The 15854-nt window shown below is 44.3% G+C and overlaps 1 protein-coding gene across 8 annotated transcripts in view; it reads left to right on the top strand.

Moving 5' to 3' along the window:
• KCNAB2 (potassium voltage-gated channel subfamily A regulatory beta subunit 2) overlaps positions 1–15854 on the top strand; it is a 254260-nt gene that overhangs the window by 164595 nt on the left and 73811 nt on the right. The window contains exon 1 of one of the 8 annotated variants that reach the window (XM_069741821.1): positions 8776–9039. The exons of the other annotated variants lie outside the window; for them this stretch is intronic. Within the exon in view, the coding sequence (XP_069597922.1) occupies positions 8828–9039 (212 nt within the window). The 5' untranslated portion in view covers positions 8776–8827. Of the gene's footprint in view, positions 1–8775; positions 9040–15854 lie in introns of those variants that run through there. 8 annotated transcript variants of the gene reach the window in all.

Raw genomic sequence — 15854 nt, 5'->3', positions numbered from 1 at the left:
ACAGAACAAAAGTGCATCTGTCTCTATCTGTCTCTCTATCTGTCTGTCTATCTGTCTCTCTATCTGTCTCTCTGTCTGTCTCTGTCTGTCTATCTGTCTGTCTATCTGTCTGTCTATCTGTCTGTCTATCTGTCTGTCTATCTGTCTGTCTATCTGTCTGTCTGTCTCTCTATCTGTCTCTCTATCTGTCTCTCTGTCTGTCTCTCTCTGTCTCTCTGTCTGTCTCTGTCTGTCTCTCTGTCTGTCTCTCTGTCTGTCTCTCTGTCTGTCTCTCTGTCTGTCTCTCTGTCTGTCTATCTGTCTGTCTATCTGTCTCTCTATCTGTCTCTCTATCTGTCTCTCTATCTGTCTCTCTATCTGTCTCTCTATCTGTCTCTTTATCGCTCTGTCTCTTTATCGCTCTGTCTGTTTGTCTCTATCTTTCTATCTGTATCTAATTATCTCTCTCTCTTTATCTTTATCTTTCTCTCTATCTGCCTTTAAGGTACCTTCACACATAACGATATTGTTAACGATATCGTTGCTATTTGTGACGTAGCAACGATATCGTTAATGAAATCGTTATGTGTGACAGCGACCAACGATCAGGCCCCTGCTGGGAGATCGTTGGTCGCTGAACAAAGTCCAGAACTTTATTTCGTCGCTGGACTCCCTGGAGACATCGCTGGATCGGCGTGTGTGACACCGATCCAGCGATGTCTTCACTGGTAACCAGGGTAAACATCGGGTAACTAAGCGCAGGGCCGCGCTTAGTAACCCGATATTTACCCTGGTTACCATGCTAAAAGTAAAAAAAAACAAACACTAGATACTTACCTACCGCTGTCTGTCCTCCAGCGCTGTGCTCTGCACTCCTCCTGTACTGGCTGTGAGCCGGAAAGCAGAGCGGTGACGTCACCGCTCTGCTTTCCGGCTCACAGCCAGTACAGGAGGAGAGCAGAGAAGCAGAGTGCAGCGCTGGAGGACAGACAGCGGTAGGTAAGTATCTAGTGTTTGTTTTTTTTAACTTTTAGCATGGTAACCAGGGTAAACATCGGGTTACTAAGCGCGGCCCTGCGCTTAGTTACCCGATGTTTACCCTGGTTACCGGCATCGTTGGTCGCTGGAGAGCGGTCTGTGTGACAGCTCTCCAGCGACCAAACAGCGACGCTGCAGCGATCCGGATCGTTGTCGGTATAGCTGCAGCGTCGCTAAGTGTGAAGGGGCCTTAACTCTTTATCTGCCTCTATGTATGTTTGTTTTTCTATCTATCTACCTATCTATCTATAAAATATCTGCTGCTTTATGTAATATATTCATTGTATTTTCTCTATTTTCCATTCTTTTCTCTACTTTTTCCCTTCTATACTCTTAGCTTAGTGTGGGGCGGCTTGGCCAGGGCCGTTCACTCATGTCGCAGAGTTGCACAGTGGCAGGTGGCATTTTTAACTGACAGTAGCTATAAATGGCAGACGGGCTAATTATTTTGGCCGTCACTGACCTTTCTGTGACAACCAAAAAAAAAAAACAAAATATTTTGTTCCATCCAGCGTTGGCTCAATGAATATTCTTGGAGGTTAATCTTTTTCATCCTCTGCCATGAATAATAGATTTCCCTTCTATTATTACACTTTACAGCTTAGATTTTCGGTATAGATATTGGATGATGATGGGTGGGTGAGATAATCTGCAGATACGCAGACCGTTGTTCCATTCAGTTTAATGCTGACTCCTTATCTGCAGTGATCTCGGGTTACGTGCCATTTCTGGACTTGTTTTTGTCTTTATTATAGGCCACATTTCCTTAGAAAAGGAAACTGGATACTGCTTATGGGAAAACTCTCCATCCTGAACAAACGTTGCAAGCTTTAGCTATACATAGAATCTGAAATAGCTTTGTAAATCTTTTCCTTTCCTTATCAGGATTTATCATTAAAAAGAATATATCAGCAGGTTTTTGCTATGTAATCCGAGAGCAGCATAATTTTTTAGAGCTGAGAGCGATTTCAGGGATGTGTCACTTATTAAGCTCTGTGCTGTTGTTTCCATTCAATAACGGTTTTATCTCCAGAAGATTATCACTACAGGACTACAGCTCCTGTGAGCCCTGGTCTGATCACGCCCCCTCCTCTGATAAGCAGCTCACTGTCAATAGACAATGTACACATAAAGCTGTGGTGTGGGCGGGTGCAGCTTTCTGAGCACTGCTACAACTAAGAACCCTGATTATTATTATTATTTTTGTTTAACTTTAAGTATGTTTTTATTGAAAATGTTTGTGGAATTAAGTAAAGAAGTTGACAAACCATGAAATCAGGGCAGCTTTTTTTAAAGGCTTAAAATGGTTATTTACGATTTGAAGGGAATCGGTCAGCAGGTTTTTGCTACCTCATCTCAGAGCAGCATAATATAGGCAAATAGACCCTGAATCCAACAATGTATCGCTTAGTTTACTGGGTGCAGCAGTTCTGACACTGATTTCCCATGAAGCAGAGCTCAGAAAGCTAACCCCGCCCGCACCAGGCTCTACATTTACATTGCCTATAGACAATGAGCTGCTAATCACAGGAGGGGGTGGAGTCAGGATAGCATGTATGACCTGATGTAGTGCATACAATGATAATCACCAGGTGATAAAACCTTCATTGTAAGTAAACACCACACAGCCTGACATGTGACACATCCATGAAATCTGTTTTTCAACCCCTACCTCATGCTGCCCTCAGATTACATACCAAAATCCTGCTGACAGATTCCCTTTAAAAATAAAATGGTCTGCTGGTGCAAAAAATAAACTTGTGTAGACTCTGGGTTTCCATGGGGGAGAAAAAAACTAGTGGGTATCCTACTAATTTCTGCCTTTAACCAAACATAAGCAACCTCTCCCCCAAATCCTCAGCAATTTTCTCAGTGTCTGCATGGTGTAGGTATTCAAATTTAAGTGGACTGTGTCAGGACAGAATTAATTACTTTTTTATATCTGTCTCTGCCCTTTATAAAGCCAGAGTTGTTTAAAACAAATACGGTAAGTGGAAGGTGCACTTAAATGTTTGGCCACGCCATGGTGCACCGAGCGCCTGTGCTTGGTTTGATCAGTCATTTTGTTCTGACGGATTCCCTTTAATATCATGTCATTTCCTGGAGTTCCTTTCTCCTACCACAACAAGGCCTTATGATGTCAGACTATCAGGGGGACGGCTGGCATTCATCATATAGGATGAATGAGCGCAATCATTTGGTTGAACGTGGTTCACTTGTGCAATGTTATGGCGTTTCCACCTGAAATGTGTAGTCTACGCACATGTCTGGTCTAGGCGGCGTTCACGTCTTCGTACCGGAATTCCGTGGTCTGTTGTATTACCTGCCCTCATCACACCGGAGATTGCCTGAAGTACTCATACACCAAGACACAGCTCGTGACCCGTCTCCCCAGTGGCCGACTGAGCGGTTGTCTCCGGCCATGTAGAGTGTTTTGAGGCTGGCCCCAGAAAGCACAGATTGGGGGACGACCAACAATAATTTATATTCTCTGGAAATTGCCTTTAAAATTGGAGCAACATTTTAAAGGGCTTGTCAACTATTGGACATTTTCTAATTATTGGGTTCTGGAAGGTGTGAAAAATCAATATTCGGCGTCAAGGGCCTGTTTATTCGGTGCTGTCTCCCCTGCCAGTCTTTTGGCATCAACATCCAGCAGCAAAAATGGTGTCGCATCAGCTCAGATGAAATGTGAATGCTGCAGCCAATCAATGGCCGTTGATTAGCTGCAGCGTCTGCATGATGCCTTCACGGGATGTCGATGCCAGAAGGCTGGCAGGGGACACAGCACTGAGTATGGAGGGGCAGCACCTTTCTGGGAGGTTTTGTTTTTTAAGCTCTTTTTCACCTCCCTTGACCCATTAATAAAAGATCTTCCTGTAGTGGACAACCCCCTTTAATACCCAATGGGCAACAAATTGATTTTATACAGCTCTAACTTTCGTTAAAAAAAATATCTGAAGGCTTTTCTCATTAGGAAACAGCCCAAAACTCTGAAATTTGTAAATCATTATCTGACTCCTATTGGGAGGGGTTTGGGGGCAGAAATGTGTATATATTGTGATCTTGTCCTATCGCTCATTCATTTTGGCAAGACATGTTGGTAAACTCAACCTGACACATGTCCGTAAAACATGATCCTGCTTTGGCTCGGTGTCCTCGGTATTTGGTCAATCCCTAAACATTGCAGACGTGTCATCAATGGAAATAATCAGATTGGTATCACATTCTCACTTTATATAATCCGACTGACACTTTTCCCAATTCTGCATATCTTTAAAGAAGTATGGTACTTCAAATAATTTTTTCCCCTATACTTGTCAGTGTGTTTATATACTTACCGATCAGTTTTCACCAGTATCCAGCACCGTTCCGCTACTTTTCGAAGTGAAGTCACCGCTCTTCAGACTCACTGGATCACTCTCCAGAAGTGGCTTTCACAATGCAATCCTTTGGAACGTCAGAAAGTGGCTCCATAGATTTGCATTGATAAATATGAGAATTCTGGCTCATACATACAGTTAGGTCCATATATATTTGGACAAAGACAACATTTTTCTCATTTTGATTATAGACATTACCACAATGAATTTTAAACAAAACAATTCAGATGCAGTTGAAGTTCAGACTTTCAGCTTTCAATTGAGGGTATCCACATTAAAATTGGATGAAGGGTTTAGGAGTTTCAGCTCCTGCACATGTGCCACCCTGTTTTTAAAGGGACCAAAAGTAATTGGACAATTGACTCCAAGGCTATTTCATGGACAGGTGTGGGCAATCCCTTCGTTATGCTATTCTCAATTAAGCAGATAAAAGGCCTGGAGTTGATTTGAGGTGTGGTGCTGCATTTGGAAGGTTTTGCTGTGAAGTAAACATGTGGTCAAAGGAGCTCTCCATGCAGGTGAAACAAGCCATCCTTAAAGGGAAGGTACCGCGTTTGTAGGTCATTAATAAATCACTGTAATGTAGCATAACATGCTGCTATAAGCAAGTTTGAAATGCATGTGAAACAGATTTCATGTGTTATGAGTTTAAAGAATGCACTGGGGGCTGACATCTTGGTTTTGCAGCAGTAGCAGGGCCCTATCAGTGTCAGATTACGGCACCCCATGGACATAGGAGATAATAGACCAGCTCGGACCCTATCTGTAACATTGCAGCAGCATTAGCAGTGAGCTGGGCACGCCTCTGTGGGCTGCACAACTCACTGCTGTAGGTGTGACTAGCTGCCATTTTACTATAGCCCTGATCTCTCTATCACAGGACAGAAGAAGCCCTCACTGCTCCTTTGTACTCCAAGCAGGCATGTCCTCTGCTCCTCACACGCTGCCCTGTGTGCTTCTCCTGCCATGTCTCCCCCTCCCCCTCACACACAGTCCCTGTGATCTCCAGTAAGCTGTACTCACAGCCTGCAGAGAGGGAGGTGACACCTGGAGAGAGAGAGCAGGGCAGCTGACAGGACAGGGATTAAGGTGGGGGAAGGGGGATGGCAAGAATGTTATTCACAAATAATGCTGCTGAGCCCACTGTGTTCTGCTCCTCTGTAAACAAGCTGTGCCTCTGATGCAGTAACTGCTGGTGATAGCAGGTCACAGGGCAGTCACACACAAAATGGTGCTGCCCTGTGATGCTGCTCTTCATTCTTACTGTTAGCAGCAAAATTGGGGCAGTAACTGCTGACATCACCATTTCCCTCCCCTTTGGGTGGTCTAATATCCCTGGGGCAGAGCTGCTAAATCTTACTATAGCTGCTTGAGGTCTAAAACGGAAAATGCTCCCCCTAGTGGTAAATATGTATATTTGTAGAAAAATATATAATATTTTTCATAAAGAAATGTTTGCAAACAGTGCAAACATTGCATTAATACATTTTAATTACTATTTTAAGCTTAATTTCACAAAAAAACAAAATACAAGAAAACTGGTGGCACCTTCCCTTTAAGCTGCAAAAACAGAAAAAACCCATCCAAGAATTTGCTACAATATTAGGAGTGGCAAAATCTACAGTTTGGTACATCCTGAGAAAGAAAGAAAGCACTGGTGAACTCATCAATGCAAAAAGACCTGGGTGCCCACGGAAGACAACAGTGGTGGATGATCGCAGAATAATCTCCCTGGTGAAGAAAACCCCATTCACAACAGCCAACCAAGTGACCGACACTCTCCAGGAGGTCGGCGTATCAATATCCAAATCTACCATAAAGAGAAGACTGCATGAAGGTAAATACAGAGGGTTCACTGCACGGTGCAAGACACTCATAAGCATCAAGAATAAAAAGGCTAGACTGGAGTTTGCTAAAAAAAAAAAAAACATCGTTGTCGTTTCATACTACAGATGGACAATGACCCAAAACATAAAGCCAAAACAACCCAGGAGTTTATTAAAGCAAAGAAGTGGAATATTCTTGAATGGCCAAGTCAGTCACCTGATCTCAACCCAATTGAGCAGCATTTCACTTGTTAAAGACTAAACTTCAGAGAGAAAGGCCACAAACAAACAGCAACTGAAAACCACTGCAGTGAAGGCCTGGAAGAGCATCAAAAAGGAGGAAACACATCGTCTGGTGATGTCCATGAGTTCAAGACTTCAGGCAGTCATTGCCAACAAAGAGTTTTCAACCAAGTACTAAAAATGAACATTTTATTTAAAATTATTGAATTTGTCCAATTACTTTTGGTCTGTTTATAAACAGGGTGGCACACGTTAAGGAGCTGAAACTCCTAATCCCTTCATCCAATTTTAATGTGGATACCCTCAAATGAAAGCTGAAAGTCTGAACTTCAACTGCATCTGAATTGTTTGGTTTAAAATTCATTGTGGTAATGTCTATAACCAAAATTAGAAAAATGTTGTCTCTGTCCAAATATATATTGACGTACCTGTAGAGCAGTGTCATCTGGAGAGTCTGAATTGCCGTCACGTGACTCAGAAGAGGAAGTCGCCTCCGGAATGTGCATATACTTGGCTAAATGATCATACCATTGTCGTTCTCCTCACTGACATGTGTGGGATCTTACTAATGATTGTGTAGGTATTGGGTATCTTTTTTTTTTTTCTCTTTCAGATTTTGAAGTGATACTCTCCTTTCAATTTAAGGGCTCATTCACTCATCCAATTTTCCACAAGAAAAATGAACTGATTAGCCAGGTCCGAGCCTAGTTCACGCCTGGTCCTGGCCAGGTCCGAGCCTAGTTCACGCCTGGTCCCAGCCAGGTCCGATCCTGGTCTGAGCCTAGTTCACACCTGGTCCACGCCTGGTCCCGGCTTGGGTCCAGCTTCATCTGTTTTACTCACACATGGAGAAATAAAAAAAAAAGTTTCTCCACCTTCTCTTTTCTGACCGTCTGTGAAAATCCAATTGTTTTCACTGACCCATAGACTTGCATTGCCAATTTTTGATCCGACCCTCAGATGAAAATCACAATTTTCTAGGGAGCTCTTGGTCTGAGAAAAATCGTGTACATATGAATGACCCCATAGACTAACAAGTACGAGTGCTATCTGTGAAAAAACACGGATGTAATAATCGGACGTCTGAATGAGGCCTTAGAAAGCACCTGCAACTCTACAACTTGCAATGCAAAAATAGTCTAAAATTGTTTTTCCCACGTGTTCTATTTACTCTATAAATGTTAGTTTATATGATATAGTATTAAAAGTAGTCACTAAGAGAGCGAGGTCTAAATCTGCCCGGTCCATTACAACCTGTGTGTGCATATATATAATATTCATTAATCACACAGTGTATTGTGGTTTCTAACAAGAGCCACTTTCTGCATCAACAGTTCAAATACATGGTCCTGGCCAAGATCCAAGCTGATGGAAATACAGCAGCAAGGTATAGATCAAGTTGCACAATTTTAACTCTTCCAATGCTGTCATATTTGCAAATCTTGCTGGGAAAGAAATTGACCTGCGCTCGGTATCTGCCCCTTTATTCCAGGCACCGGTCTGTAACGACACGTGAAAATGCACGGAGCTGTGTACGTTTCGGTGACACGGCAGGTAAATAGGGTGCCGAGCTGCCAACCACAACAATAGGCGTCCTACCCGAATTCTCCGCTAGAGGAGAAGGCACCGCGTTTTCCCCTTTACTTAATAATGAACCGATGGGGGCATTCGGTACAGTTGACTGGATACCTAATTGACTTAAAGAGACATGTGAAGCTCCCAGTATCACCACAGGAGCTGTGAGCTCCGGACTCCAGAGGTCGACTTGGCTGTCGAAGAAGGAACATCACAGACGGAGATCTCCGCAGGATGCAGAAGACCCTGGGATCTCCAGCACAGAGCCTCTTACGTGCCTTCTCCGAGGATTTCTACCGGCCATACCCAACTCCATTCCTTCACGTCAACGTTGTAGATTTTTGGGAATCTTGCTAAAAAAAAAACAAAAGTTTCGCTTTTTTTTGTTGTTCTTCGTATTACCATGTTGCATTTTGTCTTTGAGAGGAGCTGTTTTTGTTGTTTTTGAGTATTTTTTTCTTCTTTTTTTGCCACAACTGCTCTATCATAAAGATGGGACCAGGAAAGTGCCGTTTTTCTATTCCCCGGAGAGATTGGTTTTGAAGAAGATTAAAGGAGCTCCAGTGCTTTTTTTTTTTTCTCTCCCAAAGATCAGATAATGCTTTTATAATATCCGTATCCTCTCGGTTTATCCTTGCAGTTGCCTTCCACAAATAGAAAAAAAGAGGAAATAAAGGATCCCGTATGTTTTAGACGGCGGCAAAAGACCATCGCGGAATAACTTCTCCCCTCCAAGGGTAACTACTAAGTATATTGGAGAGCTGCAAAAAAGGAGACGACGCCATGCAGGTTTCATTCGCTTGTTCGGAGCACAGTTTAAAAAGTCGGAGTGCGGACGATAGACTGAGCCGGCAAAATGTCAGTAGCCCGAGCCTTGGAGCCAGGACAAGATTCCGAGCCGTGGCAATGGTCGCTCGGAGCCTGGGACATCTGTCAGTGCAAAATGTGCCAGCCCCTAGTGAAGCCAGCTTGCGCCAGCCCGGAATGAAGTATAGGTATGGGCAGGGGTGGGAGGGAGTGTTTGGTATTGGATTAATCTCTGTCAATTTATTAATTCATTCCTGTATTTACTGATGTAGCAGAGCTGAATTTTTCACTTCACTCTTAGGACACGAGCGATCAGACATCAAAATATTTATTAAACGGACATCTAATGATTCCACAGTTAGTTTCAAGACCAGATCTGCTGTATCCAGCTCTGCTACATCAGAGATTCCACATTATGCAGACGTGTCCTACGCCGCTGTGCACATAGTACGATGTCTTTAAAAAGCCATGTTTACATAAAATATGGTAAAAGACATTGCAGAGAATGTGTGTAACGCAGAGGATTAGAGTGCTGGCAATTCCCGAGCAGGACGCCAACCATGCAGCGGACGTAGATGCTAAAGATTAACATTTTGCAATGAGGTTAATCTTTGCATCGATACATTAGTCATTTCTAGCTAAGCTGGGTTTAGGAAAGGAAGCGGAGCCAAGTTTGTCCATCGCAGCACAGCTCACTTTAAACTCTCTTGTGATCACAAGGTTTGGATTTCCGTAGAGTTAAAATGACAAATTCAGCTCTGCTACATCTGTATTCCTGCACGTTGATCCAGTAAGGATTAGCCAGGAAACGTTATATATTTGACATTGACAGAGTACAGATTGCTTAGGTATGTGAAGAACCCCCGGACTTAAGGGTATGTTCACACTTCCGGTAACACAAAAGAATTGCGTCAGTGATGCCGCGCTGTTCTTTATTCTGTGTTCTATTGGTATACCCAAGTGCTGGAAATGTTGCAGTTGTGTTACCGTATAAAGGTCCCCCCCCTCCAGACTTTGTATTAGGACCCAGGAGCTTAATGTTTTGCCCACCAGGGTTGCTACAAGTTTATGTCAAATTGTTCTAAAATCTCATTCACACTTTACGGGTTTTTTTTTTTTCCCCCATTTTGCAGAGTGTTTAAAAAAAAAATGCTGCAAGTAAATTCTTCCAAAAAATGCACTGTTTTCTGCATTGAAAACACCCTAAAAATGTACTGTGAAATGCAGGGGCTTTTCCGAAGATAGCAATTTTTCTGCTGGAAAAACATATACAAGAAAATAATAATAATAATCTTTTTATAACATATTCCGCAGCGCTTTACAGTTTGCACACATCATCATCGCTGTCCCCATTGGGGCTCACAATCTAAATTCCCTATCATTATGTCTTTGGAATGTGGGAGGAAACCGGAGAACCCGGAGGAAACCCACACAAACACGGAGAGTACAAACTCTTTGCAGATGTTGTCCTGGGTGGGATTAGAACCCAGGACCCCAGCGCTGCAAGGCTGCAGTGCTAACCACTGTGCCACCGTGCTGCCCTGCAACCGCTGTTTGTGAGCACAGGCTGATTTGGAAGGTTTGCAATGCAGAGGTATAGAAAAGCTTTGTGGCATTCCGTCCGAGACAATAAACTTTCTAAGTCTATGTTCACACGTTACGTTTTTGCTGCTTTTTTTTCTTCTGCAGGCAAAACCTGCTCTCTTGACATTAAAGAAGCTGCTTATAAAAAGCCGATTTTCCTGCGTTTTTATTGTCTCTTGCGCACGTTGATAAAGTTTAGTGCCCCCCAAAACAAAACATGATGCAACTTCCTCAGTTTTTTTGCTGTTTTTTTTTTTTTTACCTACTCATTGCTTTCAATGGGTGAAAAAATGCTGCAGTTTTCCATTTCACTCAGAAAAAAAGTGTGCATGAGATTTCTGAAAATCTCATAGGTTTTGGTGGTACTGTAAAAGGCAGCTTAAAATTTGCACACAAAAAATGTGGCAAAAACGCAACGTGTGAAGTTAACATAGCCTTATATCTGGTAGAAAAAGATGCTTGGGGAGGGGTGGGTGGTGTGGCGGGGTTATATTACATATTATATTACAATTAATTTTTTTTAATAACCTTTTGGGAGGAAAGGTCTGTGCTATTGATTATAAGGAATCTTGAAGATGTGTCTGAATCACCAGGGTTTAGAGCTTGGACAAACAAATAAGAACTTTCTAATTCGGATTCTCATTTGCTGATTTCTAAAATCTGATGTCGATATATCACGGTCTGAGACCGGACTACAGATTTCCCGTCACCCTGCGGATTTCCCGTCACCCTGCGGATTTCCCGTCACCCTGCGGATTTCCCGTCACCCTGCAGATTTCCCGTCACCCTGCGGATTTCCCGTGGCCCCGCGGATTTCCCGTCACCCCGCGGATTTCCCGTCACCCCGCGGATTTCCCACCACCCCACAGATTTCCAGTTGCCCCGCGGATTTCCCATCACCCCGTGGATTTCCCATCACCCTGCAGATTTTCCGTCGCCCCGCGGATTTCCCATCACCCCGCTGATTTCCTGTCACCCCACGGATTTCCCATCACCCCGCAGATTTCCTGTTGCCCCGCAGATTTCCCATCACCCCGCAGATTTCCTGTCACCCCACGGATTTCCCATCACCCCGCAGATTTCCTGTGGCCCTGCGGATTTCCCATCACCCCGCGGATTTCCCATCACCCCGCAGATTTCCTGTCGCCCCACGGATTTCCCGTCACCCCGTGGATTTCCCACCACCCCACAGATTTCCAGTTGCCCCGCGGATTTCCCATCACCCCGTGGATTTCCCATCACCCTGCAGATTTCCGTCGCCCCGCGGATTTCCCATCACCCCGCAGATTTCCTGTCACCCCACGGATTTCCCATCACCCCGCAGATTTCCTGTCACCCCACGGATTTCCCATCACCCCGCAGATTTCCTGTGGCCCTGCGGATTTCCCATCACCCCGCAGATTTCCTGTCACCCCACGGATTTCCCATCACCCTGCAGATTTCCTGTCGCCCCACGGATTTCCCATCACCCCGCAGATTTCCTGTGGCCCTGCGGATTTCCCATCACCCCGCAGATTTCCTGTCGCCCCACGGATTTCCCGTCACCCCGAGGATTTCCCATCATCCCGCAGATTTCCTGTGGCCCTGCGGATTTCCCAGCACCCCGCGGATTTCCAGTCGCCCCGCAGATTTCCTGTGGCCCTGCGGATTTCCTGTGGCCCTGCGGATTTCCCACCACCCCGCAGATTTCCCGTTACCCCGCAGATTTCCCGTCACCCCGCAGATTTCCCAGCACCCCGCAGATTTCCTGTGGCCCTGCGGATTTCCCAGCACCCCGCAGATTTCCTGATCCACGCACAACATCCTTATAGGCATATCCGATACCGTGGCGTTCAGGTCAAGAGCAGGATAAGCCAACTTGACGCTTTACTTTTTCTGGACAGCTTCTCCAAACATCATGATCAGCCAACTTTTTATACAGACATTGTTAGAAGACTATAATAAATCATTAAGATTATAAGTGATCCGTGTGTACAGCCCTTAAATCCTCTATAAAGTCATCCGCTGCTGTCACTGTGGACTGTGAAAGTGATAAATACAGTTATAATAATCTGTTCAAGTTTCTCCAGCTTCAAAAAATAAATCAGACTCATTAATTGTTTATTATGCACGAGGTAAAAAGTGCCCTATTTTTATGGACTCTCCAGGAATTTCTGGACGGCCGACAACCTTGGTCAGGAGACCTGTGGTCTGTACTCAGAATTATATGCGCATGTCTACATTTTTAATCCGGATTTAGATGCTCGTGTTTTTGGACGGATGCCGTCCATGTGCACAACAGACTGGACTCTGATCCAATAATAACAGATGTGCGGTGTGAAAAAAAAAAAGCTGCTGTATGGACTAGTGCATGTCGATAGCAGGCAGCCACTATTGCAACGTGAACGAGAACACGAGGGCAACGAGGGCAGGATCTGCTGCTATTGACTTGCACCAGTGTGATTTAGAACACTGACCAGATTAGTGCAGTGCATGCTTCAAGTTTTTTTTTTCTCGCTGACGTGCACAGACAACGAATGTAGAGAACTAGCGCTTCCACCAACCCGCAGTTGTCACTGACCTCACACCCCAAGGTATCACACCGGAATTAGCACAGCCATCTTTTACCCGGCCAGTCAGCATGGCGAGCTCAATTTATAAACTTTTGCTCCAGGGATAAAGTGTGGACACCAATTTGGTTGCTATAAGGGACAGATCAATATATATATATATTTTCTTGGATGAAGTTTTCTACATGGGACCATCTATCGTAAGAAAATGACTTGTGCTTCTTATGCTTAGTACCATGGTTTGAATTTGTAAAAAATGTTTAAAGGGTTGGTCCACCTTCTTGAAAATGGAAAGCCCTTTTTTTTTTTTTTTTTTAAATCTTTTATTTTTATTTAATTTTTTTTACAGTGTACATGGATATGATGGTAAGCAGTCATAATAATAGGAGCCATAAAAGACTGAGTTCCCAGTGGCATCTTTAGTGCTCACTGGTGGTCCCTTACTAATCCCTATACACTTACTTATATACAGCAGTGATCTCAGGGACTGGACCGTGATGTTCTATCTAAAGTCATTGGGCAATGATACCAGTCGATCATCAAGTGTCATTTGTACAATGCACTAGTTTCAATTTTATTAATATTTATTTACGGTATTTTTTTAAGTACAGCTTAAAAAAAAAAGTTACATTCTACTCACAGAGGTTGTCTACTGTTGGACAACCCCTCCTCCATTGGGGCAGCCCCTCCGCCGTTGGGACAGCTCCTCCGCCGATGGGACAGCCCCTGGGCCGTTGTGACAGCCCCTGGGCCGTTGTGACAGCCCCTGGGCCGTTGTGACAGCCCCAGGGCCGTTGTGACAGCCCTTCGGCCGTTGTGACAGCCCCTCGGCCGTTGGGGCAGCCCCTGGGCCGTTGGGGCAGCCCCTGGGCCGTTGGGGCAGCCCCTGGGCCGTTGGGGCAGCCCCTGGGCCATTAGGGCAGCCCCTGGGCCGTTGGGGCAGCCCCTGTGCCGTTGGGGCAGCCCCTGTGCCGTTGGGGCAGCCCCTGAGCCGTTGGGACAGCCCCTGGGCCGATGGGACAGCCCCTGGGCCGTTGGGACAGCCCCTCGGCCGTTGGGACAGCCCCTCGGCCGTTGGGACAGCCCCTCCGTCGTTGGGACAGCCTCCCCGCCATTGGACAACCCCTTGTTAATAGTCACAGGGAGGTAGAAGAAAAAAATGTTTAAAAAATTTTTTAAAAAAAATGACTCACCTGTTCAGGCCATTGGTCTTATATGCTCAGTCTATGCTGTATTTTATCCAGACCCTAAAAAACAGACCCACCAAACTACCCTAATTAGAAAAAAAAAAAGTTGCTCTTTTTTGGGGACTTAAAATGAGCGTGTGAATTAGGCCTTAGAGAAGTCACCTCTGCAGCTGCGGCGCACACACTGCACAGCTCTCGATAGATTTCTGAAGGCTTCAATTAGTCATTTGGTATCTGTGCTACCATTATGGGTCCTGGTTATAACCCCCTATTACTGATGTTAGAGCATATTTCAGATTGCATATAGGAAACGCAGCAGAATTTCTAGCGCAGACGTCGGAGAGAACTAAGACGACCCCTTCACATCTGCTCGTGTTTTATGCCTGAAGGACATAATTAAACTCTCTGCACAACATGGTCAAAGCGAAGGAACGAGCTTTGCCTCTCATTCAACCTCTGGCAGCTTTGCAAGAAAAAGGGGATTGGACGGCGTAATCTGATGATTCAGTCTAATACTTTGGACGTAACATCAAGCATCTGCTATTCCAAAAGTCGCTTCTCTGGGTGCTGCTGCTATGTGTGAATTTCTGATTAGTCGTCAGTAGTTCTGATGTCTGAGAAAATGACCGTTCTATTACTACATAATAATGTACACTGTGTATAAATCTTTACATTTTATTACTACCTTTCAGCAGCATTTTGTCTAGAATGCATCCACATTTCTTCAACAAATCTACATGAAATGCTTAATAAATACATTATATAACTTATCCGTCACTAATCCTTAATTACACCATTTATTATACCCCAGAGCTGCACTCACTATTCTGCTGGTGCAGTCACTCTGTACATACATTACATTACTGATCCTGTACTGATCCTGAATACATCCTGTATTATACTCCAGAGCTGCACTCACTATTCTGCTGGTGCAGTCACTGTGTACATACATTACTGATCCTGTACTGATCCTGAATACATCCTGTATTATACTCCAGAGCTGCACTCACTATTCTGCTGGTGCAGTCACTGTGTACATACATTACATTACTGATCCTGAATACATCCTGTATTATACTCCAGAGCTGCACTCACTATTCTGCTGGTGCAGTCACTGTGTACATACATTACTGATCCTGTACTGATCCTGAGTTACATCTTGTATTATACTCCAGAGCTGCACTCACTATTCTGCTGGTGCAGTCACTGTGTACATACATTACTGATCCTGTACTGATCCAGAGTTACATCCTGTATTATACCCCAGAGCTGCACTCACTATTCTGCTGGTGCAGTCACTGGGTACATACATTACATTACTGATCCTGAGTTACATCCTGTATTATACTCCAGAGCTGCACTCACTATTCTGCTGGTACAGTCACTGTGTACATACATTACATTACTGATCCTGAGTTACATCATGTATTATACCCCAGAGCTGCACTCACTATTCTGCTGGTGCAGTCACTGTGTACATACATTACATTACTGATCCTGTACTGATCCTGAGTTACATCCTGTATTATCCTCCAGAGCTGCACTCCCTATTGTGCTAATGGAGTCACTTAGTAAATACATGACCTAATCATCTTGTTCTCATCCTTAACCCATTCCATATCTGCTGTGAATGTACAGTGGATGTAGTTTGCAATCATTGAACACTATGACCCTTGAGGTCCA

This window comes from Ranitomeya imitator, chromosome 10, assembly GCF_032444005.1.
Source record: "Ranitomeya imitator isolate aRanImi1 chromosome 10, aRanImi1.pri, whole genome shotgun sequence".
NCBI lineage: Eukaryota > Metazoa > Chordata > Amphibia > Anura > Dendrobatidae > Ranitomeya > Ranitomeya imitator.
This window is presented reverse-complemented; position numbering and strand designations above follow the sequence as displayed.